At 40.8% G+C, this 22854-nt stretch overlaps 1 protein-coding gene across 2 annotated transcripts in view; it reads right to left on the bottom strand.

The window, feature by feature from the left end:
* The window catches only part of srbd1 (S1 RNA binding domain 1), a 283354-nt gene extending 265222 nt beyond the window's left edge, over positions 1-18132 (bottom strand). Inside the window, exons 1-7 of one of the 2 annotated variants that reach the window (XM_078557178.1) lie at positions 17954-18132; positions 14989-15024; positions 13403-13473; positions 10800-11037; positions 8553-8879; positions 6033-6199; positions 2418-2535 (exon numbers count right to left, since the gene is read on the bottom strand). In XM_078557178.1, coding sequence (XP_078413304.1) covers positions 2418-2535; positions 6033-6199; positions 8553-8879; positions 10800-11037; positions 13403-13473 — 921 coding nt within the window. In that variant the 5' untranslated portion in view covers positions 14989-15024; positions 17954-18132. The remainder of the gene's footprint in view (positions 1-2417; positions 2536-6032; positions 6200-8552; positions 8880-10799; positions 11038-13402; positions 13474-14988; positions 15025-17953) is intronic. The other variant, XM_078557179.1, reaches the window with a different exon arrangement.
* Between the last annotated feature and the right edge of the window lie 4722 nt (positions 18133-22854).

Raw genomic sequence — 22854 nt, 5'->3', positions numbered from 1 at the left:
AAGGCAAATAAGGCACTGGGTTGTGGTAGCAGATCATAGAGTATAAAACCAAAGAAGTTATAAAGAGTCGCTTTGTCATACAGAATTTGAATATTGCTGAAAAGAGAGACATACTGCCGAAGCTGTTTGTCTTGCATTCATCAGGACAAATGCAAGGCTGCCAAATTTCAAACAATCATAAAAACTTATTCAACAGGAGACAAAGGTGCTGATTGGTTGGCAAGTCAACACTGATTGTTTTTTCCATCAGCCAATGAGGAACTATAGGTTCCCCAAGCTCCCGGATAATTCAAAAGAGGCGCAAGGCTTGAACATATTCCTTTTGCTTGCATGCTGCTTTTAGCAAGCATAAACGAGCCACATTACGAGCTTGACTGATCATCTTAAGTTGGACGTTATTGTAGCTGTTAGCACACTCAGGATTGTTCAGCAAGAGTTATCCAATTGTGGAATCACATCTCAAAGTAGACATTTTGTTTTGGGTTTTGCTGGCGCGGGTTGGTTGAGTACGGTCTGTACTCTGCCTATTATGAAGGAACATGCTGTTTCATTTGTTCAGCCAATCTCTGGGACATATGGCTTACGTACCTGACATCACACCGGCACTGAAATTCATACATTATGTTGCTCAATTACATGATAGGAAGAATGTCTTTTTGGACTGGCAGCTGCATCCTGTTAGTGGAAAATACTACATGCGAAGCACGGTAGCAGCATAAAATGGTGTGCTTAACTTGTTGTTCAATTTTTGAGATGCTTTGCCTTCCAGGATAATTTGAGGTAGACCAGGCACTTATTGATTTCAAAAGTCTTTGGCCCATTTGCAAGTTTGAGCGATAGACAGGGAGCAATGATCTGATCAGGATCATTGCCCCGCAGGATAGCTTTGATGAACTCTATTTCCGTATCCAGTTTTCAGGGTGAGAAAATGGTTAGGGTCCTACTTACAAGGTTGCTGATAAGACCAATTGTAAAGCTCATGAAGTTATATGAATCTAACATGTATACTGATCAGTGAAGGTAGGCTTGTATTAGACAGTGGTAGAGAACCCATTTGCGGGTTGCTCAACTAGCACATTGAGGAAAGGGAGCGCTTTAGACTGCTCTATCTCAAAAGTGAATTGGAGCGTAGGATGAAGCATATTAAAGTGTGTAACGGGGAGGTGGTGGCATAGTAGTATTGTCACTGGACTGGTATCGTCACTAGACACAGAGACCCAGGGTAATGGTCTGAGGACCCAGGTTCAAATCCTGCCACACCAGATGGTGAAATTTGAATTGAATAAAAATCTGGAATTAGAAGTCTGATGATGACCATGAAGCCATTGTCAATTGTTGTAAAAACCCATCTGGTTCACTAATGTCCATTAGGGGAGGAAATCTGTCGTCCTTACCCAGTTTGGCCTACATGTGGCTCCAGACCCATAGCAATGTGGTTGACTCTTAAAATGCCCTCTGAACAAGCCAGTGACGCCCACATCCCATGACCAAATGAAAAAAAAGGAAATCCCTACACGCAACTGCAGATCTAAAGATTGCAAACATAAAATTTATGTATCAGAAATGTACACAGGGTAGGAGGTTAGGGATCGTTCTATCAAAAACATGTTTCTCATGGAAACCGACGTAAACATTAGCAAGCAGTGGACCTGGAGGGGATCACGTGACTACACCATCTACACGCATGCAAGGTGTCAATAAAAATTAACCAGACTGCACAAACAAATGCTGAGTGCACTAACAGCTACACTAACAACCAATTTATGGTAATCAGTTAAGCCTGTAATGTGGCTCAATTGTGCTTGCTAGAAGCAACATATATGCATATACCCATTCTCTGCAAACAAAAGGAATATGTTCAAGCCTTGAGCCTTTTTTGAATTACCCAGAAGCTTGGGACCCTATAGTTCCCCATTGCTTTCTCCGCGGCAACACCTCAGCCAATCAGAGGCGACTTGCCAACCAATCAGCACCCTTTTGACCAGTAGTATAAATTGTTGTGATCGTCTGAAATTTGGCATTCTTGCATTTATCCTGATGACTAAATAAGTTATAGTTGTTACGCAAAAGTATTTGTCAGTGCCCATTTGGAATTTTGATCAATAACCATAGGAAAGATGGTCACTTTTAAAACTGCAAAAACAATGCAAACAGTTCAAAGTATCAGGAATGTAAATTCAGAAAAATGTTATGGAAATTAAGTTTGTAACATTGGTGAGTAATTTGAGGTGGTTTAATTGAAGCACAATTGTAATCAAGCAAATGTAATCCAATTTGTTTTGAAACCCGAGGATGACAAATTAAAATTAAATAATCAGGAATAAAAATTAATGTTCTAGACTGACATTTATTTCTACAAAGATTATGAACCAGATTACTTTAAAAAGGTGTGCTTAAAAGCCGACTATTTTACTAACCACATGTTCCACTTCTTCTAGAGTCTGGCAGTTCAGCAAAGTGTTTTTTAAAAAAGGTGTAAGTTTTTCTTCTTTTGCTACTTTTTGTATGGCTGTGTGTGCTTTCTTTATTACTGTGCTAAAAGGGAAGAAAAATAAATACCTTTATTAAAATCAATATTTTAGGACTTCACACAAAGAATAGGCTGTGCAATTGATTCTCTCAAAACAGGTGACTTAAAACACACAATTTGACTTTACAGTTTCTGGCAGCACAAAGACTTGTTAAAGTTGAAATCCTCAAATGTACAAGATCATCAAGATGCTGTGCTGGTGGAAGAGCGGTGTTCAGATAAATTGGAGGTCAGTAGTGAGGAAGGAGAAGATAAGAAGTAAAGGATTGTGCAGGGTGCCATCTTCTGGCACAAGATGAAACAACTACAATGCACAGAAAACAGCAAAGGGACACACCAATTAAGACGAGCAGTAGGTCATTCAGCCCCTCGAGCTTGCTCCACCATTCAATAAGATCATGGCTGATCTGATCGTGGTCTCAACTCCACTTTCCTGTCTGCCCCTATAACCCTTAACTCCCTTGTCTATCAATAATCGATCTAACTCTGAATAAATGCAATCACCCAGGATCCACTGTTTTCTGGGGAAGAGAATTCCACATACTATCGACCCTCAGAAAAAAATTCTCCTCATCTCACTATTAAGTAGGAAACATCTTATTCTAAAACCCGTGTCCCCTAGTTCTAGACTCTCCCATAAGGGGAAACATCCTTTCAGCATCCATACTGCCAAGTCCCCTCAGGGTCTTATATGTTTCAATACGATCGCTTCTCATTATTCTAAACTGCAGTGGATACAGGCCCGATTTGTCCAACCTTTCCTCATAAGTCCTTCATCCCAGGAATAAGTCAAGTGAGCCTTCTCTGAACTGCTTCAAATGCAATTATATCTTTCTTCAAATAAGGGGACCAAACTGCACGCAGTACTCCAGATGTGGTCCCACCAACACCCTGTTCAACTGCAGTAAGTACTTTATATTCCATTCCCCTTGCATAAAACAACAACATTCCATTTCCCTTCCTAATTGCTTGCTGTACCTGATACTAACTTTTTGTGATTCATGTACCAAGACACCCAGATCCCTCTGTACAAGAGTTCTGAAATCTCTCTCCATTTAAATAATATGCTGCTTTTCTATTCTTCCTGCAACAAGTTCACATTTTCCCACATCATGCTCCTTCTGCCAAATTTTTGCCCATTCACTTAACCTACCTATATCCCTTTGAAGGCTCTTTATCTCCTCTTGACAACTTACTTTCCTACCTATCTTGTTGTCATCAGCAAATTTAGCTATCATAAATTCAGTCCCTTCATCCAAATCATTGATATAGATTGTAAATAGTTGAGGCCCCAGCACTGATCCCTCTGGCACTCCGCTGGTTACAGCTTGCTAACCTGAAAAAGACCCTCTGCTTCCTGTTACCTAACCTGTCCATTATCCATGTATATATATTGTCCCCTACACCACAAGCTATTGTTTTGTGTAGTAACCTTTGATGTGACAGCATATCAAATGCCTTTTGGAAATCCAAGTACACCACATCCACAGGTTCCCGTTTACTCATCTTGCTTGTCACTTCCTCAAAGACCTCTGATAAATTAATCAAACAGGATTTTCCTTGCACAAAACTGTGCTGATTCTGCCTGATCACATGATGATTTTCTAAGTATCCTGGTATAACCACCTTAATAATGCATTCCAGCAATTTCCCTATGATATGTTAAACTAATCGGCCTATAGTTTCCAGCTGTCTGTCTCCCTACTTCTTTGAATAAAGATGTTACATTTGTTATTTTCCAGTCTGCTGGGACCCTTCGAGAACCTAAGGAATTTTGGGAGATTATAACCAATGCCTCTACTATCTCTGCAGCCACTTCTTTTAAGACCCTAAGATGCAGACCATCAGGTCCTAGGGATTTGTCAGCCTTTAGGTCTAATAGTTATCCCTAGTACCTTTTCTCTGATGATGGTGATTGTTTTAAGTTCCCCCCTCCCTTTCGCCTCTTGAGTTTGAACCATATTTGGGAAGTTTTCTAAATCTTCTACAGCGAAGAGTGATAAAAAATACCCGTTCAATGCTTCCGCCATTTCCTTGTGTTTCATTATTAACTCCCCAGGCTCACTCGGTAGAGGACCAACAATTGCTTTATTTAAACTTTTCCTTTTAAAGTACTTGCAGCAGCTCTTACTATCTGTTTTTACATTTCCAGCTAGCTTTCCATCCTACAGTAATTTCTCCCTCCACTACTTTTATAGTCATCCTTCGCTGGTTCTCGAAATCTGTCCATCTTCTGACCTGCCACTAATCTTCACAGAATTATACAGCATTTCTTTCAATTTGATACTATCCTCAATTTTCTTATTTAGCCACCAATGATGCATCCTTCCTGAAAGGATCTTTCTTTCACACTGGAAGATCTTTGCTGAGAGTTATTAAAAAGTCTGCCACTACACCTCTGCCTTACCTTTTTACCTAGTTCCCCAGTTCACTTTAGCCAATTTTGCCTTCATGCTCTTATAACTATCTTTATTTAGATTTAAAACATTAGTCTTAGGACCACGCTTCTCACACTCAAACTGAATGTGAAATTCTATCTTGTTATGATCGCTGTCGCCTAGAGGCTCCTTTACTATGAGGTTATTGATTAATTCTGTCTCATTGCACATTATCTGGTCTAGAATAGCCTACTCCCTGGTTGGCATACTACTGTAAGAATTACACTCTATGAACTCATTTTACAGGCTACCTTTGCCAATCTGATCCACCCATTCTGTATGTAGATTTAAGTCACCCAGTACCTTTCTTACACACTCCATGAATTCTTCATGGATACCCTGTCCTACAGCATAACTACTGTTAGGGGGCCAATAAGCTACTGCCGCAGTGACCTCTTAGTCAGCTGCTACAGAAGAATGTCAATACCTGATTCAATCTCTGCCTATAGGTCCTGCATTTCCTTTCCTCCACTCAATACCTCAGTTTAATAAAACCTAAAGTTTTCAACTCATGATCAAAGTGCTGTTTATTTGAATTATATTTTGTTACGTATAGGCTTCCACTTGTATTGGATGCAAACAAAATTAATGCCGATGGGCAATGCACACAAATTCTTATGTTGTTAATCGTGAAGTGAATTAAAATATCTTTTATTTACCTTTTTGAATTTTATAAATCATCAACCAACCCTTCTATCCTAAACATGCAATTAACACCAATTGCATAATTAATTTACTATGAAACAAAACAATGAGCAAAATCAAGCTAAAAATCAGTTCAAAATTATCTCATTCTTACACACAACTAAATCTAAACCTTTACTACTGCACTATAACGATATCTTCCTCATTTGCTCATGTAAACGGAAAAATTAGGCAAGTATATTTCATACCTGCAAACCCATTTAATACTGGCTTTTTCAATGATATCTGCAACTATTGTTAACTAGATCCCAATCAATTTTCAGACAAGATGGTTGTTTTGTGTAAAAAAAAAAGTATTAAGAATTTCGTTCAAAGGAGGACATAGTACAAGTGCTGCATTCACTACTTATGTTTCTTACGTCAGTTCTTCGAGCGTCTGTTGTACTTCTCGCAATGTATCAGCATCCATGTTATTGGTGAGCTCCTTTCGATAACGGGCAATAAATGGAATAGTATTTTCTTCTTTGAACAGGCGAATGAGGTTTGCGCAAGCCCATGCTTCTGTATTCGTCCTCTCAGACAACACCTAGAGATACAGCAGGTTCTATTAAAGCACCTCTAAGGTGGAGGTAACACTGGCTGTCACATTTAAACACTCACCTTTGTTTTCTTAGCTTAGAAAATAATTGAAAACGAGTTAAATTTTCATGGCACGGCTCATGGTAAGTCAGAGGAACTGCCCTATCGCTTCCATGCATGTGTCTTTCTGGTGTTACAATTGTGAGATTTAAAAGGTTATGATGTTTTGGGATTGTAGCTTTAAATTTAAGGGAAGTGAAGGGGTCATGTGACTCGTTCTGCAGTCTGCCTGACAGTAAGCCTGGGTGATCTGATTCTTCGAAATCAAAGGGAGGTTTAGATTACTTTGCTGGGAATAAGGTGCAAGATTTTTACGCATGGAGACCATGAAAGCAGTCTGTGAGTTTACCACAAGTAGGCCATGAGTCTCCCAAAGTCCCAGGAAGGTGTTGTAGGCATCGGGTTATAAATGGCTGTGCTGTAAATTATCCATTTACTCCTAAGGTGAAAAGGAGTGAGGTCAAGGATAGCTAATAAGCATTGCTGCCTAGATACAAGGCCAATGTTTCACGTTGCCAGGGGAAGGGGCTGAGGCAGCCATTTTTGAGATCAGGTTACAGGCTTCCCTACAAATCAAGTCAGAGGTTTCATTTGGTCAACAGAGCAAAAAGGCTGCTTGACTTTGCAAGCTACCACAGCCAGATGCTGGAGGAGAGAGTCTCTAGTCAAAGAGACGCGTCCTGCAGTCTTCTTCAACTTCCGGAGATTTGTTCTCGTATGGGCAGGGAGAAGAAGACTCATTGGAACAGGCTTTACTGCTGGTAGTGGATTTAAGAAAATCTCTGAAAACTTAGAAAAAAATAGTCTGGAGGCAGTCACTTTAAGTTACTACTTGGCAAAACAGGGATCCAGGAACCTATTGGAAACTGGGAGCAACTGTGGACTGTTTGCTGAGTGCTGTAATTCCGTGGAAAGTGCGATTGGTGGCAAGTATACAAGGGGAATATCACGTTCTGTAGTTAAAGTCTAACATGCGTACAGAATGAAAATAATATTTAGTCAATAGTGTTTTTTTTAAGTCATTTGTTACTCTAAGTTTTAAAACTTGAAATCTTGTCAGGTCATTCTTTCAGCTAACAACTGGAAGTTCAAATCTCTTCTTAAAAGTTATCGTTCTCTATGGGGATTGTAACATTGGCTCATCCCAAACTCTCTCCCTCCCTCACACCCTGCTCCACCAGAACTCCGATGTAAGGAAGGTAGCAAAAAAAAAAAATCAGTAGCTCAATGGTTAATGAACTAGGTGACAGCACTTGGACTTTTTTTTTTAATGATTTCAGCAGGATCACCAATAAGAGCACTACAATTGCCTCAAGCATCCTTATTCTGGAACAATACAAAAAGGATCTCCATTCCAAACAACTGTTTAACACATGGTAGCATGCGAAAATCATACAAGTGGGGGCATTGGGAAGAGCTGTGATGATTCTCTTGAATTGAATATACTGCCAAAATTCACAGGGATTGAATGCATAAGAGTCCAGAATCAGAACCAATGAATATTTGGAGGGATACAACACCAGAGGCATTTTAAATGAAAGTACTCTTGTGATGCGGGCAACCATATCAAGGTGGCATTTGTTGCCTAGAGGGCATCAAGAATCAACCATATAGTAAGTCACATGTCAGCCAAACCAGGAAGGTATGGCAGGTTCTTTTATTGAAATCCACAACGTTACTGAAGCAAGTTTGACTACTTGCCATGGTGGGGATTGAACATTGAAGCCTGAGGGCTGCTAGTCCAGTACATAACCAGTAGGCTATGGAACCCTCTGCAAGGAGAGATAGCGGCAGGGAGAGACAAGGCCATGGATGAATTTAAACTCAAATAAATGTTTTAAATTGAAGGCAATGGCAGAAATCAGAAGCCAATGTAGAAAACACGGTTAATTTTTGCATGTATGCAGTTGAAACTCTGCTCTATCTCATATTAGGATGTTATTCACAGAGTAATTAACAAATGGAATGGACTTCCAAACTGAGTAGTTGAGGTAATGAAGTGACTTTAGGGTCTTTCTGGTTGGACGAGTGGAGATGCGACAAATGGCCTTCCTTATCTTTAATTATCTTATGAACTGATGACACCGAATGGTAAAGATAATTTGAATGCACAAAATAAATCAGTATTACTGCAATCGTTTCTAAAAACAAATCTTCAAAGCTCAAACTGTTTACAACAGTGCTCTATATGCCTTGAAAACAACTGAATATAAGAACATAAAACACTATGAGCAGGAATAGACTAATCAGTCCTGAGAGCCTGCTCCACCATTCAATGTGATCAAATGAAGCATTCATACCTGGGTTATATTCCAGTTCATCTGCATGTCCCCAATCTCTACACATCCTCTCTGTAGTTTTATTGGTTTCCCATCCAGGCAGTTCTCAACCTTCTGCTTCTTCAAAGCTGGCTCCTCCCACGTAAAAGATATATCCGCTTCTTCCTTGATTCTCTTTTCACTCAAATGTGTGCTTGTTGATGGTTGTTCCACTTTAATCCCACAATGTTCCATTTCTTTCTTGATTTGCATTGCAGCTTGCTGAGGCGTTGATTTCATGTTTCCTAAATTTTGCTTAATTTGTGAAGGTAATTTATCTTCATTACTGTTCAAAACTGGCGATAATGCCTGTGGGACAAATAGCAGTTGAGACTTGCATATATAAAGCAATCATCTTTAAATCATTATGATTTTGTTTTATTTTTCTTCAAATCCGTTAGTCAGTTTCACTACTTCCAAAACCAAATGGAGCAAGAGCATCATTACTGACTTACAGCAGTTTAGCTGACTCCCACTCCCTGTTATTGCAATTCCTAAATCCTGAAAGCACTGATTCCTGTTGGAGTTCTAGTCACAATGCAGTACTTCACACCCTAGTACCCGTTATTCATGTGTGAGCCTATTCAACTGTGGTGCAAAGAAAGGCCACAGAAATATCACAGCTATCCAGAATCATATTCTCACTCAACTTCCACATACACCCTTCCAACAGGGATTGCTGGATAGCAGTCAGGCGAAGCAATCTCAGCAATTTTCCCCTTCATAAACTTAGGGTACTGGCTGAGATTAATGAACTCAATGCAGACTGGAAATCAAATCAGGATTTCTATATCACTTAGCTGGATAAACAGCAAGTCACTGATGGAGTTTCCACAGTCACATTGTAAAGGGCATTCGTAAAATCTACATCATCTTAAAATCTGCGCAAATATTCAGCATTTTCACTTAGTCTTCATGTAAAATCGGGGCCACTATGAATTATAAAAGGATTTCAAAATTGCAAATCTTTGAAACTTTCATGATTTGCTAATGATGTTGGGACATAAAGCTCAGGACGTTATTTAAGCATGAACTAATTAAAGAGTTGGTTGAAAGGTGGCCTCATGGCCTAAAATTCTTTTGTGTATACAAATATCCTGCAGCAATGTGAATGTTTAACTTCGCCATTTTCTTCTTCATCAAATCCCTGACAACTCATTGTTTCATATTAAGGCTGTATAAACCAGGAGTCACAGGCTTTCAAAGGTCACAGACCTGAAAGGTTAACTCAGTTTTTATCACCATAGAAACTGCCTGGCTTGCTGAGTATTCCCAGCATTTTCTGTTTACATTTCAGATTTCAGGCATCTGCAATATTTTGCTTTATTATGACAAGTTTTGATCCCTGGCTATGTTGTATCAACTAATCTCAGCAAAAGTGACCTAGCATCACCAGCTACTGAAGGAAAGGAGATGTAGAAGGTGGAAGCAGGGGAAGTGGGTGGGGGAGTACCAGGCTCCCATTCAGGGTTTCTTGCTAGAAATCACCAACCTCAAAAAATGATGCACAACAGCAAAAATTGGATGATCAAAAATCTGGTATACCAGAGTTTAGGCAGCTTGTAATACAACCAATATTTCTTTATTCCACTCACTTTACCCACCCCACCATTATTTCAGGTTGATCACCAACATCATGGCCTGGTCACCTCAGCCTTAGTGACAGCCATTTTGAAGCAAGCTTTTTTTTTTATTCATCGGATGTGGGCATCACTGGCTAGGCCAGCATTTATTGCCCATCCCTAATTGCCTTTGTTCAGAGGGCATTTTAGAGTCAACCACATTGCTGTGGGTCTGGAGTCACATGTAGGCCAGACCAGGTAAGGGATGGGTTTTACAACAATCGGCAACGGTTTCTTGGTCGCCATCCTGATTTTTATTGGATTCAAATTTCACCACCTGCCGTGGTGGAATTCGAACCCAGGTCCCCAGAGCATTACCCTGTGTCTCTGGAATACTAGTCCAGTGACAATACCACTATGCTACCGCCTTCCCACGCTGCTCGGAATTGCATTATGGAAGAGCTTGTCTCAGGTTTTCCCTATTTTGCCTTTTGTGAGAAGCATCCTCTATCTCCCACAGATGGCACAGCCAAGATGAGAAACTTGGCTGCATAAACTCACGTTTTAGCATTCCTTGGCAGAACAGGTTGGTGCATCATCATCATCGTGTCCCATGCTAAATACTTGGACTATGCTTTTAAAACATGATGACGTGCAACTCTCTTACCATAACATTTGGATCCACATTAGTCTTTTCTGGTGTTTTTTTCCTGTTCTTTTTAACAGCTGTCTTTATTGTAGATCTTTTTACCGATGTTCTTTTTGTTCCAGTGCTTTCTGCTTCAGACTTAACTTTCTTTTTTACAATCACTGGCTTTGCTACAGATTTTTTTGGCTTTCTTGCAATTACTTTTTTCGGGACCCATTCTTCTTCTTCTTCTTCTTCAGAACCAGATTCAGAAGTTCTACATAATGATAATCATAAATAATTCAATAGAAAATAAAGTCAGATAAAAGAATACTTTCCAATCCATTCTCTTTCTTTTCCAAATACTGTGACTCATGCTATGCTGTTATACAACTGCATAGACAACTTCTGTACTCTACTAATGCCAACTCACGCAAGTGACCTATCTGGAGCTACGAATCAAAAAAGCTACTGTTGGATTTATTCAATTATAGAAGTACAGTCAAATCTAACCCTGCCTGCACCTGACATCCGTAGACTAGTCTTTCCATCAAGTGTTACTGTATCTGGAACTGAAGCCTTGGCAAAGGTTTCCACTTGATGACTCCGAGTAACCAAGAAATTTACTGCCACCTCGATTGATATTGTCTAAATCAGGCAATGAGCCACTGTAGAGTATAATTTCTCCCTATCAAGAAAACACATTTATTTATTTTAAAATATGGCTGTACAACACAATATAGAAAATTAGATTTTTCTTCCCCTTAAGTCTTGTAAAGGGTGCAAAAGAACTATCCTCCCATTAATATTTACATTAATTGCTGGGTTAATTCCATTTGATTCTGGAATTGAATAATTTATCAATCTTCTGTGGCACACTATCATAGTTCTTTGACAGTCAGCAATCTTACTTAATTGTCAGAATGAAGTAAATATCAAAGTGGTTCAAAGAGTTATGTATTTCTTTCACTGGGGCTCTACAGTAATGGCACTAAATATTCAGTGCCCCACCTTAAGCATTCCCAGCCTCTCTAAGCTCACAATCAGACATTGGTCCCAATTTCTCCCAGCCAGGCCCTGGTCTTCAACCACCAGCTGGTCCCAATCCGCCACCCTCAAGTCTCTATAGCTAAGTATCTTGACTCACAATTCATATACGTAAACAGAAGACACTCCTATGCGTTAATCTGCGTACATATGTTATCTATCACTCAGTGCCTAATAGTCTACTGTCTGTGATCAGATGCTTCCCAGTTTGCCCCAACTGCTTCATCCCCGTGCTGACTTCCTCTCTCCCTTCCACATCTGTCACACTCCGTTCCTCAGTGCCCACCTTTTCTATAATACACTTATCCAGTACAATTCTTACATTGATGCCCTAGCCCCTCCTGCTGGCATCCCACAGAATCCCTTTCATTCAACTTGGAGCAGGAGTTGAGGTTTTGTGAGCATTGAGATGAACAGAGTCAGGCCAGTATTGGGGTAGCAGAGTCTAGGGCCCTTATGAAGGTAGCCCAAGACAATGGGATCCAAACTGGCCTTGTTCAGGACATCAGGTCTCCCAGGGTTTCCACACTTCACTTTGCACATCTAAAGTCTATTTGGTACCATCAGGCATCTCTTCCTCTCCTCCCTCTTTCTCCCACACCAACCCTGAGAAAAACTGTCTTTTCCACTGACAGCCTGCTCCTGTCCTTACATTTCAGCTTTAAAATATTTAGTGCATTACTGCCGTTTCTTGAATTATCGGGGAGATTTTAACCCCACCCACTCAAATAGGCACGTTGACTTTTTTTTTTCAAAAATGTATAAACATTCCCATAGGGCCAGGAGGAACAGGGCTGCCCTGGGCTCTCCATTCCAGTTCACGAGAACATATTGAAACTCATCCTCACAAATTGTCTAGTTGCCGGAGACTGTTTCTGTGGTGGCAGCACACTCGCCCTTACTGCCAGCCAGCTGCCACTTTCTGCCTGATTCAGGCAGCATACAGGTGAGAGGCAAGAATTAAAAACTGCCTGGGCCTCATGCTGCCAGGTTTGGCAGGGGGTGGGCAATGATGGTCACCTTGTCAAAGCTCTCTCCCTGCCCAATTCCAGCTCCTAGTTTCGATCTATGAGTTTCTTCAAAATAAAAATCTCGAAAATTCATCACTTATGAAGTTTTCATATGACATAAAAATACTCAAAAAATTTAAGCAGAAAAATGTTTTTAAAAAAGTAACAATTTTCAACTTAAATAAAGGTGAAAGTGGCCACTGACAGTGGCTTGCCATAACTGATATGAATGGCAGCCTGTCAGGAGGAGCGCAATAACCCTGAACCTTGTGGACAGGTTCTACTGGGAAACAAGCTGAGACTACAAGAAAAATACACAAGCAATTTTAGTTTTGTTTTCAAACTGTCAAGAAAGACAGCATAATAAAAAAGGAATGTATATTCAGACTGGTGCTGAACCTATTTTGCAAATAGGTGCCATTCAATTTTGTGAAGATTACATTTTAAACAAAATAGGGCAAACAATTTGAAGACACTCAAAATCACAAATGCACAAATATTTATGCTGCAAAGTAACAAAGAACATTCAGAACTTTGAAAACTTAAATGGTTAAAATTTCAACTGTTTTGAAGAACTGCACTTACATATTAAGAAATGAATCATCGTCTTCTGAAAATGGTCGTTTTTGACCTGCTAAATTCGTTATTCCCGACATCTGTAAATTAATTTGAATCAATATCATTTTAATTTTGAAAAAGAAATTTAATTCATTAGTAGAACCATGCCTGTTGCCTAAATAAACAGAAAGAAGCTAAGTGAGGATGCTTTGGCATTAAAGTAGCCTACAAGATGGAAGGCTTTGCAATGAAAGTGATCGCTGATGATTGCAGAGTGTTCTATACCATTTGCAATTCCTTAGATAGTGAAACAATCAGTATTCATATGCAGCAAGGCCAGGACAACATTCAGGCTTCAACTGTTAAAGGACAAGTAACATTAGCACCACACAATTGTCAGGCAAAGGCCATCACAACAAGAGAGGATCTAACCATTTCCCCTCAACATCCAATGGCTTATCATCATGAATTCTGTCAACATCCGGGGCAGGTGGGGGGTGGCGGTGTTATCACTGACCATAAACCTAACTGCAGCAGCCATACTGTGGCTACAATAGCAGGTCGGAGGCTAGTAATTCTGCAGCAAGTTAGTGATCTCCTGACTCCTCAAAACCTGTCCACCATCTACAAGATCAAATGTGATGGAATACTCTCCATTTGCCTGAATGAGTGCAGCTCTTACAACACTCAAGAAGCTTGACATCATCCACGGGAAAGCAGCCCACTTGATCGGCATCTCATTCACCACTGGCACACATTAATAGCGGTGTGTACCATCTATAAGCTGCACTGCAGCAACTCACCAAGCCTCCTTCGACAGCAGCTTCAAAACCCATCACCTCTACCATATAGAAGGACAAGGGCAGCAGATGTATGGGAACACCATCACCAGCAAGTTGCCCTCCAAGCCACACATCATCCTGACTTGGAACTATATCACCGTTCTTTCGTTGTTGCCGAGTCAAAAACCTGGATTCTCTTCCTAACAGCGCTCCTCATGTACCTACATCAGATCTTCTCTAGCAACTCAAAAAGGTGGCTCACCATCATCTTCGCATGCAACTGGGGACAGGCAAAAAATTTACCAGCAACATTCATATCTCATGAAAGAATATCTTTAAAAATGATGCCATTCATGAGGAACAGGATGGTGTTTCCCACTGCTGGAATCAGTGACAATGCCTCACCGTACCTCAGTGTTACCACCAAAATCAAGGAGCTGCATAAAATGAGATAATAAATATTCAAGCCACTTCATCAGTAGCTAAGAGTTTAATAGTAAGCAATGCTCATGCACATGAATTAATTTGTAATTATAACATTCTGTGCAGATTCTTCCATCTTTTACCAGCATGTTCCATGCTGCCATTGCAGAGATGTGACTGTTGCACATTATTACCTAAACTGTATGGCAAACATTGTCATATATTGCCTATGGACCTTAGGATTTTTTTATTTTTGTAGATAAATAAATACTGTAAAGCTGTTTCTATTCATGAATTCTTATTTGTGTTCAACTTTTGGTTTGGCACAATGGACTTGCATATCAACAGGTTTAACTTAATTTGCCTTTACTTAAATCCTTAAACATGTCTAAAATGTTATGTACTTACCACTGTTAAACACTTGAATTCAATGTATTTCACCACCTTCAATAAAGAGGAAAAAAAACTGTTAAACATATGCAGAAGTAATCTAGAATAATCTTGAACACAATTTAAATGTTACTGTTGTATTTCTGGGTTTTACATTAGATATTACAAATCAGTTTCAGTTTCACTAACCGCTCTTTTAGGCCAACATTGAGTGTCCTACTGTACAGCATTTGCCTTTAACTTCCCAATAGCTGGGTAACAATAGCAAAAGCCAAAAATGAAACAGGAAGTCATACCAATGTGCACCATCTGACTGTAATTTACAATGTGCCAGGGAGGCAACAGCCGAATCCTTCCTGCAACCAACCTCCAATCCTTCTTCATGAGAAACATGTTGACTGCTTATGTCACTGTCCTTTCAGGAGCAGCATCTGCCAATCGAGTAGCCTGCAGTGTAATGCTGGATGCAGTTGATGAAGGAGGCATTGTTTCCCAAGTCAACAAGTGCATCACTCTATAGCAAGCCTCAGTGCTTGTTGCAACTCAACTCAACTTCATTTTGATAGAACTCAACTTCAGAGATTAGGGAGTCTGCCTCCTTGCAGATTGACCAGGATCAAGTGCCCATCTCTGTGGCAGACAAAGGAGCCCAATCCCCAGAGATATGTCTCAATCAACTGAAGGGAAGGACACAAAAATCTAGTTTCATCTTCACAAAGGACAAACAGCAACAAAAAGATAGTAAGATTCCTGAAAGTTCAAGGCCTCATTATGTCACCCATGTGGCTATACAAACTCCTTCCAACAATGGAATGACATTCAGAAACAAAAACTAAATCGCGTGGTCGTCTGTGACCGTCACTCCACCATGTCAGGTGCCCTGAAAACAGTATTATTAATTCATCTTCCATCAGTCAAACAGTCCCACCATTATTTCAAGTCTGCTCCATCTTGGATGGATAGATTTTGACACCAGTGCAAAATCACAAAACAATAGTGAAATGAAAATATAGAGAACTAATTTTCAGTTTCAACTCAGGCAAAAAACTGGCATTTGCTAACAGGCTGACCATCATACATTCCACCCAATAATGCCCAAGGAGAGGTGCCACATTTCATGGGTGACTGCAGTTAGCCTTGCGGTCAAAGGTCATTACACTGATGCAAGTTTCAGGGTCCTCAATATGAGCCATCATAAATAGACTTGCATTTAAGTAGCACTTTTCACAACCTAAGAACATTCGAAATCAATTTACAGCCGTTGTCATTATTGTAGGAAACGGGGCAGCCAATTTGCACACAGCAATGGGATAATGGCCAGAAGTCTATTTCACTGGTGTTAATCAAGTCATAAATGTTGGCCAGGACACCAGGGATAACTGCCTTGGCTCTCTTTTGAACTAGTACCAGATGAGGCCTCAGGTTAACATGCCACATAGACATCACTTCTGATAGTTCAGCACTCCCTCGGTACTGCACTGGCATGCACACCATGCTGAGTTCTTTGACACCACAAAAGAAGGCAATGAATTGTTGATCCTCACCAAGCAATATTAAGTCATGTGCTATTTTAAGGCAGCACTTGTATATCTATACTTGTGTTTTCCCTGCCGATATATCCATAACAGAAAATCAGGAACTTTTTGTCATATAACTTTTGGGAACCTGCAATTGTGGCTCTCAACTCTTACATTTTTACACCTCAAATTCATGCACAATAGTACGAGAACGTACGACTCTAGTTCTATCCAAGCTTTCCAAGTGATGCAACTGATTGGCAGCAACCCAGCAAAACAAAAGCTGCTTCTTTTTGTGAAATGCTGACAAGTGAATATATACTTACAACAAATTGTACTAATATATTCCTTTAACATAATAAAACATTCCAGGCACTTCACAAAAGCACAAAAGGTAGGTTTTAAAAAGCATCTTAAAAAGAGAGGTAGAGAGTTGGGAAGGTTTAGGAAGGGAATTCCAGAGCCTTGGCAGCTGAAGATATGGCCATCGATGGTGAAGCAATTGAAATCACAGATACTCCAGAGGCAAGTATTAGAGGAGCAAGATATCTCAGAGCATCGTGAGGCTGGAGATTACAGAGATAGGGAGGGGCGAGACCATGGACGGATTTGCAAACATGGATGAGAATAAAATCAAGACACTGCTTAACCTGAAACCTATGTAGGTCAGCAAGGACAGGGGCGATGGGTGAACAGGAACTTGGTGTGAGTTAGGACAGAGGTTTGGATGACCTCAAGTTTACAAAGGCCAACCAAAAGTACACTGGAATAATCTGATATAAAGATAACAAAGACATGGATGAGGGCTTCAGCAGGAGATAAGCCGAGGTAGGGTCAGAGTCGAGCAACGTTATAGAGTTGGAGACAGGGAGTCTTAATAATGGTGTAGATATGTCATCAGAAGAACATCTCAGGGTCAAATATGACACCAAAGTTGTGATCAGTCTGGTTCAAACTCAGACATTTACTAGGGAAAAGGATTGCTCTTGAACACAGTTTGCAACGGAACTTAAGAAAATGGCTTTGATCATCTTAGTATTTAAGTGGAGGAAATTTCTACTCATTTAGGACTGGATGTCAAACAAGTACCATGGCAATTCAGAGTGAGAGAGAAGGGATTGAGAGAGATAGATGGTGAGGTACAGCTGGGTGTTGTCAGCATACATGTGGAAACTGACGCTGTGTTTCTGAGATTATATTGCCAAGGAACAGCATGTCGGTGGCACCAAGGGACGTAAGGATCAATCCTTGGGGACGCCAGAAGTAACAGTACAAAAGCAAGAAAAGAAACCTTGCAAGTGATTATCTGGCGACAAATATGATAACTACAAGTTTCTGTCCATATACTTCAGGGAAAGATGCGGGGGGGTGGGGTAAGGAATATAAAATCACATCCACAGACTACATCTCTCCATATCAGTTACTATGGAGACACTGAAGGGGAAACCAGCGCGTTATAAATTTACCGGGGATTTTTTCCCACAAGGTCTCAGTGTCTCCGGGGCGCTGCTCTGTCGGGGATGCCACCCTACCCTCAGTGTCTCTCTGTCGGAGTGCCGCTGTCCCAGGGTGTTTTGTTTTCCCTCTCGCGCCACCTTTAGAACCCCCTCGCGCCACGCCACCGGCTCTTGTGACGTTACTTCCGTCGTCTGGAGTACCTCACCACCATTCAAAACTAAGAGGTGTTTCTTACCCCTTATTATGAAAAACTTCCATTTCCTGATGAAAGATTAATTACACATGCTCTCATTTACGGAAAGCATTGTTAATTTTTTATTTATTCTTTACCGGAAGCTTGAACAGAAGTTCATCTTGAGCGTCCTAAAATAAATATAAAAGATGGTTATTCCCCCCTTTCCCTATCCTGCGTGGTCTATTCCATTGACTCGGCCCTGGGAAGTGCGCAGTCGCAGTGGGTGTTTCCTCTGATTGTGGTGCTTGGCTGGATTTAGTTAAGAGTTTTATTGGACTGGAAATGTTAACTCTGTTTCTTTCTCCAAAGATGCTGCCAGAGCTGCTGAGTATTTTTTTCCAGAATTTTTTGCTTTTATTTCAGATTTCCAGCATCTGTAGTGTTTTGTTTTTATTTATCTTAGAACATAAGAACTAGGAGCAGGGAGTAGGCAATTCAGTCCCTCGAGCCTGCCTCGCCATTCAATACGATCATGCTAGATCTCATTTCGGCCTCAACTTCAATTTCCCGCCCTCTCCCCATAACTTTTCAACCCGTTACTAATTAAAAATCTATCACCTGCTTAAATCTATTCAGCGTCCCGGCGTCCACTGCACTCTGAGGTAGTGAATACCACAGATTCACGACCCTTTGAGAAAAGTAATTCCTCCTCATCTCTGATTTAAATCTACCACCCCTTAGCCTAAAACTATGGCCTCTCATTCTCTAATGCCCCATGAGGGGAAACATCTGCTTCACATCTACTTTGTCTATCCCCTTTAGCATCTTATATGCCTCAGTTAGATCTCTCATCCTTCTAAACTCTAGTGAGTATAGGCCTAAACTGTTCAATCCCTCCTCATAAGACAAGCCCCGCATCTCTGGAATCAATCTAGTGAACCTCCACTGAGCCGCCTCCAATGTAACTATATCCTTCCTCAAGTAAGGGGACCAAAACTGTACACAGTACTCCAGGTGTGGTCTCACCAATACAAAAACAGAATACCTGGAAAAACTCAGCAGGTCTGGCAGCATCGGCGGAGAAGAACAAAGTTGACGTTTCGAGTCCTCATGACCCTTCAACAGAACTAAGTAAAAATAGGAGAGGGGTGAAATATAAGCTGGTTTAAGGTGGGGGGAGAGAAGTGGGGGGGTCGGGGGGGGTGGTGGTTGTAGGGACAAGCAAGCAGTGATAGGAGCAGATAATCAAAAGATGTCACAGACAAAAGAACAAAGAGGTGTTAAAGGTGGTGATGTTATCTAAAAGAATGTGCTAATTAAGAATGGATGGCAGGACACGCAAGGTACAGCTCTAGTGGGGGTGGGGTGAAATAAGACTAAAAGGTCTCACCAATGCCTTGTACAGTTGCAACAACACTTCCCTATTTTTTACTTATTCCTTAATAAATACCAAAATTCCATTTGCCTACCTTATTACCTGCTGTACCTGCATAGTAGCTTTCAGCGATCCATGCATGAGGACACCCAGATCCCTCTACACTGAAGCATTCTGAAGTTTCTCTCCATTTAAATAATGAGTCGCCTATTTATTCTTCCGACCTCATACTTATCCATGTTAAACTCCATCTGCCACATTTTGGTCCATTCACCTAAGCTGTCCATACCATTTGTAAATTCCTTATTTATTCATTGCAACTTACTTTCCCACCCATTTTGGTGTCATCTGCAAATTTAGCTGTTGTACCTTCTATCCCTGAATCCAACTCATTAATATAAATTGTAAATAATTTGGGCCCAAGGACCGAACCCTGTGGTACCCCACTAGTTAAAGCTTGCCATTCAGAAAAAGACCCATTTATCCCGACTCTCTGCTTTCTGTTGGTTAGCCAATCCTCTATCCAAGCTAATATATTACCCCTAACTCCATGTGATCTTATTTTGTGTATTAATCTTTTGTGCGGCACCTTATCAAAGGCCTTCTGGAAGTTCAGATATACTACATCTACAGGATCCTTTTTATCCACTTTGCTTGTCACATCTTCAAAGAACTCTCACAAATTAGTCAAACACTATTTACTCTTCATAAAACCATGCTGACTTTGATAGATTGCATTTTGACTTTCCAAATGCTCCATTACTACTTCCTTAATAATGAATTCCAACAATTTCCCAATGACAGATGTTAAACTAACTATAGTTTCCTATTTTCTGCCTCCCCATCTTTTTGAATAAGGGCATTATATTAGCATTTTTCCAATCCACTGGAACCTTTCCAGAATCCAAGGAATTTTGGAATATTATAGCCAATGCATACACCATCTCTGCTGCCACTTCCTTTAAGACCCTAGGATATAGGCCATCAGGTCCTGGGAACTTGTCACCCTTTAGTCCCAATAGTTTGTTCAGTACTTTTTCTCTAGTGATGGTGATCGTTCTAAGTTCCTCCTTCTCTATACCCTCTGCACTACCTGTTACTATTGGGGTGGTACTAGTGTCCTGCACTGTGAAAACTGAGGCAAAATATTGATTAAGCATCTCTGCCATTTCTGCGTTCCCCACTATTAACTCCCCAGCCTCGTCCTCCAAGGGACCAACATTTACTTTAGCTACTCTCTTTCCTTTTATATACTTGTAGAAGCTTTTGCTATCAGTTTTTACATTTTGTGCTAGTTTTCTTTCATAATTTACCTTTGTTCTTTTTATCATGTTTTTTGGTAACCCTTTGTTCATCTTTAAAAGTTTCCCAATCTTCCAGCCTGCCACTGACCTTTGCAATTTGGTATGCCTTAGTTTTTGCATTTATGTTATCTTTAACTTCCTTGCTTAGCCATGGATGCTTTTTCCCCCTGTTACCATCTTTCTTCCTCTTAGAAATATATTTTACTTGGGAGAAATTGAATACCTCCTTAAATATCTGCCACTGCTCATCAACTGTCCTACCTTGTAGTCTTCCTGCCCAGTCCACTAGGGCCAAATCTGCCCTCATGCCTACGTAGTTACCTTTGTTTAACTCCAGAACACTAGTGGGGGACTCAAGTTTCTTGCTCTCAAATTGAACTTGAAATTCCAACCTGCTATAATCACTCTTCCTAGAGGATCCTTTACTATTAATTAACCCATCTCATTACACAAAACCAAATCCAGAATAGCCTGCTCCCTGGTTGGTTCCACAGTATATTGCTCCAAGAAACATTCTCTAATACACTCCATGAACTCTCCCTCGAGGCTATCCTTGCCAATTTGATTAGTCCAGTCTATATGCATATTAAAATCACACATGATTATTGCCGTGCCTTTCTTACATGCTCCCAGTATTTCCTGGTTTATACTGTGCCCTACTGCTGAACTACTGTTTGGGGACCTATAGATTACTCCCACCAGGGACTTCTTTCCCTTGCTATTTCTTATTTCTACCCAGACTGACTCTACGTCTTGCTCTCCGGTGCCTATATCATTCCTCACTATAGCATTGATCTCTTCCTTTACTAACAAAGCTACACCACCTCCTTTTCCTTCCTGCCAACCTTCCGAAACACTAAGTACCCTTGGATATTCAACTCCCAAACCTGTTCTCCATGTAACCACATCTCAGTAATCGCCACCAAATCATACCTATTTATCTCTATTTGCGCTGTTAACTCATTAGTTTTATTACAAATGCTAAACGCATTCACATACAAAGCCTTTAAGTTTGCCCTATTGTCAATTTTCCCTACTCTTATATGATTCTTTGGTGCAATATGGCGTTCACACACTCTGTCCCTTCCTTTCACTTTTTGGTAACAATCAGCCTCGTCACTAACCTGTACTCTTACCCTTTCCTTAAACTTGGATTTTTTATATGTCCGTGCAACTGAACCCTCCGCCCCACTATTTAGTTTAAAGCCCTATCTACAACCCTAGGTGTGCGATTCGCCAGGACACTGGTCCCAGCCTGATTCAAGTGGAGCTCATCCGAATGAAATATCTCCTTCTTTCCCCAGTACTGGTGCCAAAGTCTCATGAATTCGAACCCATTTCTTCCACACCAATCTTTGAGTCACGCATTTACCTCTTTAATCTTATTGACCCTGTGCCAATTAGCTCGTGGCTCAGGTAGTAATCTGGAGATTATTATCTTTTTGGTTCTGCTTTTTAATTTAGCCCCTAGCTGCTTGTATTCCCTCAGCAGAACCTCTTTCCTCGTTCTACCTATATCGTTGGTACCTATGTGGACCACGACAACTGGATCTTTCCCCTCCCACTCCAAGTTCCTCTGCAGCCCAGATGAGATATCCTTAACCTTGGCACCAAGTAGGCCACACAGCCTTCGGGACCCTCGATCCTGGCTACAGAAAACAGTGTCTATTTCCCTAACTATACTATTCTCGATTGCAACTACATTTCTCTTTTCTCCCCCCACTTGAATGGCTCCCTGTACCACGATGCTATGGTCAGTTTGCTCATCCTCTCTACAGTCCCCACTCTCATCCACACAGGGAGCAAGGATCCTTATCCTGTTGGATAAGGGCAAAGGCTGAGGCTCCTGAGTGCTACTTCCTGGATCCCTCTACCTGCCTCACTCATAGTCACACCCTCCTGTCCCTGACCACTGGCCAAATTTAAGGTAGTTAATTTAAGGGGTATGACTGGCTCCTGAAACACTGCGTCCAGGTAACACTTCCCCTCCCTGATGTGCCGCAGTGTCCGAAGCTCAGACTCCAGCTCATCGACTCTGAGCCGGAGTTCCTCGAG

This window comes from Cetorhinus maximus, chromosome 14 (genome assembly GCF_964194155.1).
Source record: "Cetorhinus maximus chromosome 14, sCetMax3.hap1.1, whole genome shotgun sequence".
Lineage (NCBI taxonomy): Eukaryota > Metazoa > Chordata > Chondrichthyes > Lamniformes > Cetorhinidae > Cetorhinus > Cetorhinus maximus.
Note: the sequence above shows the minus strand (reverse complement) of the source record. Positions and strands in the feature narration are given on the sequence as shown.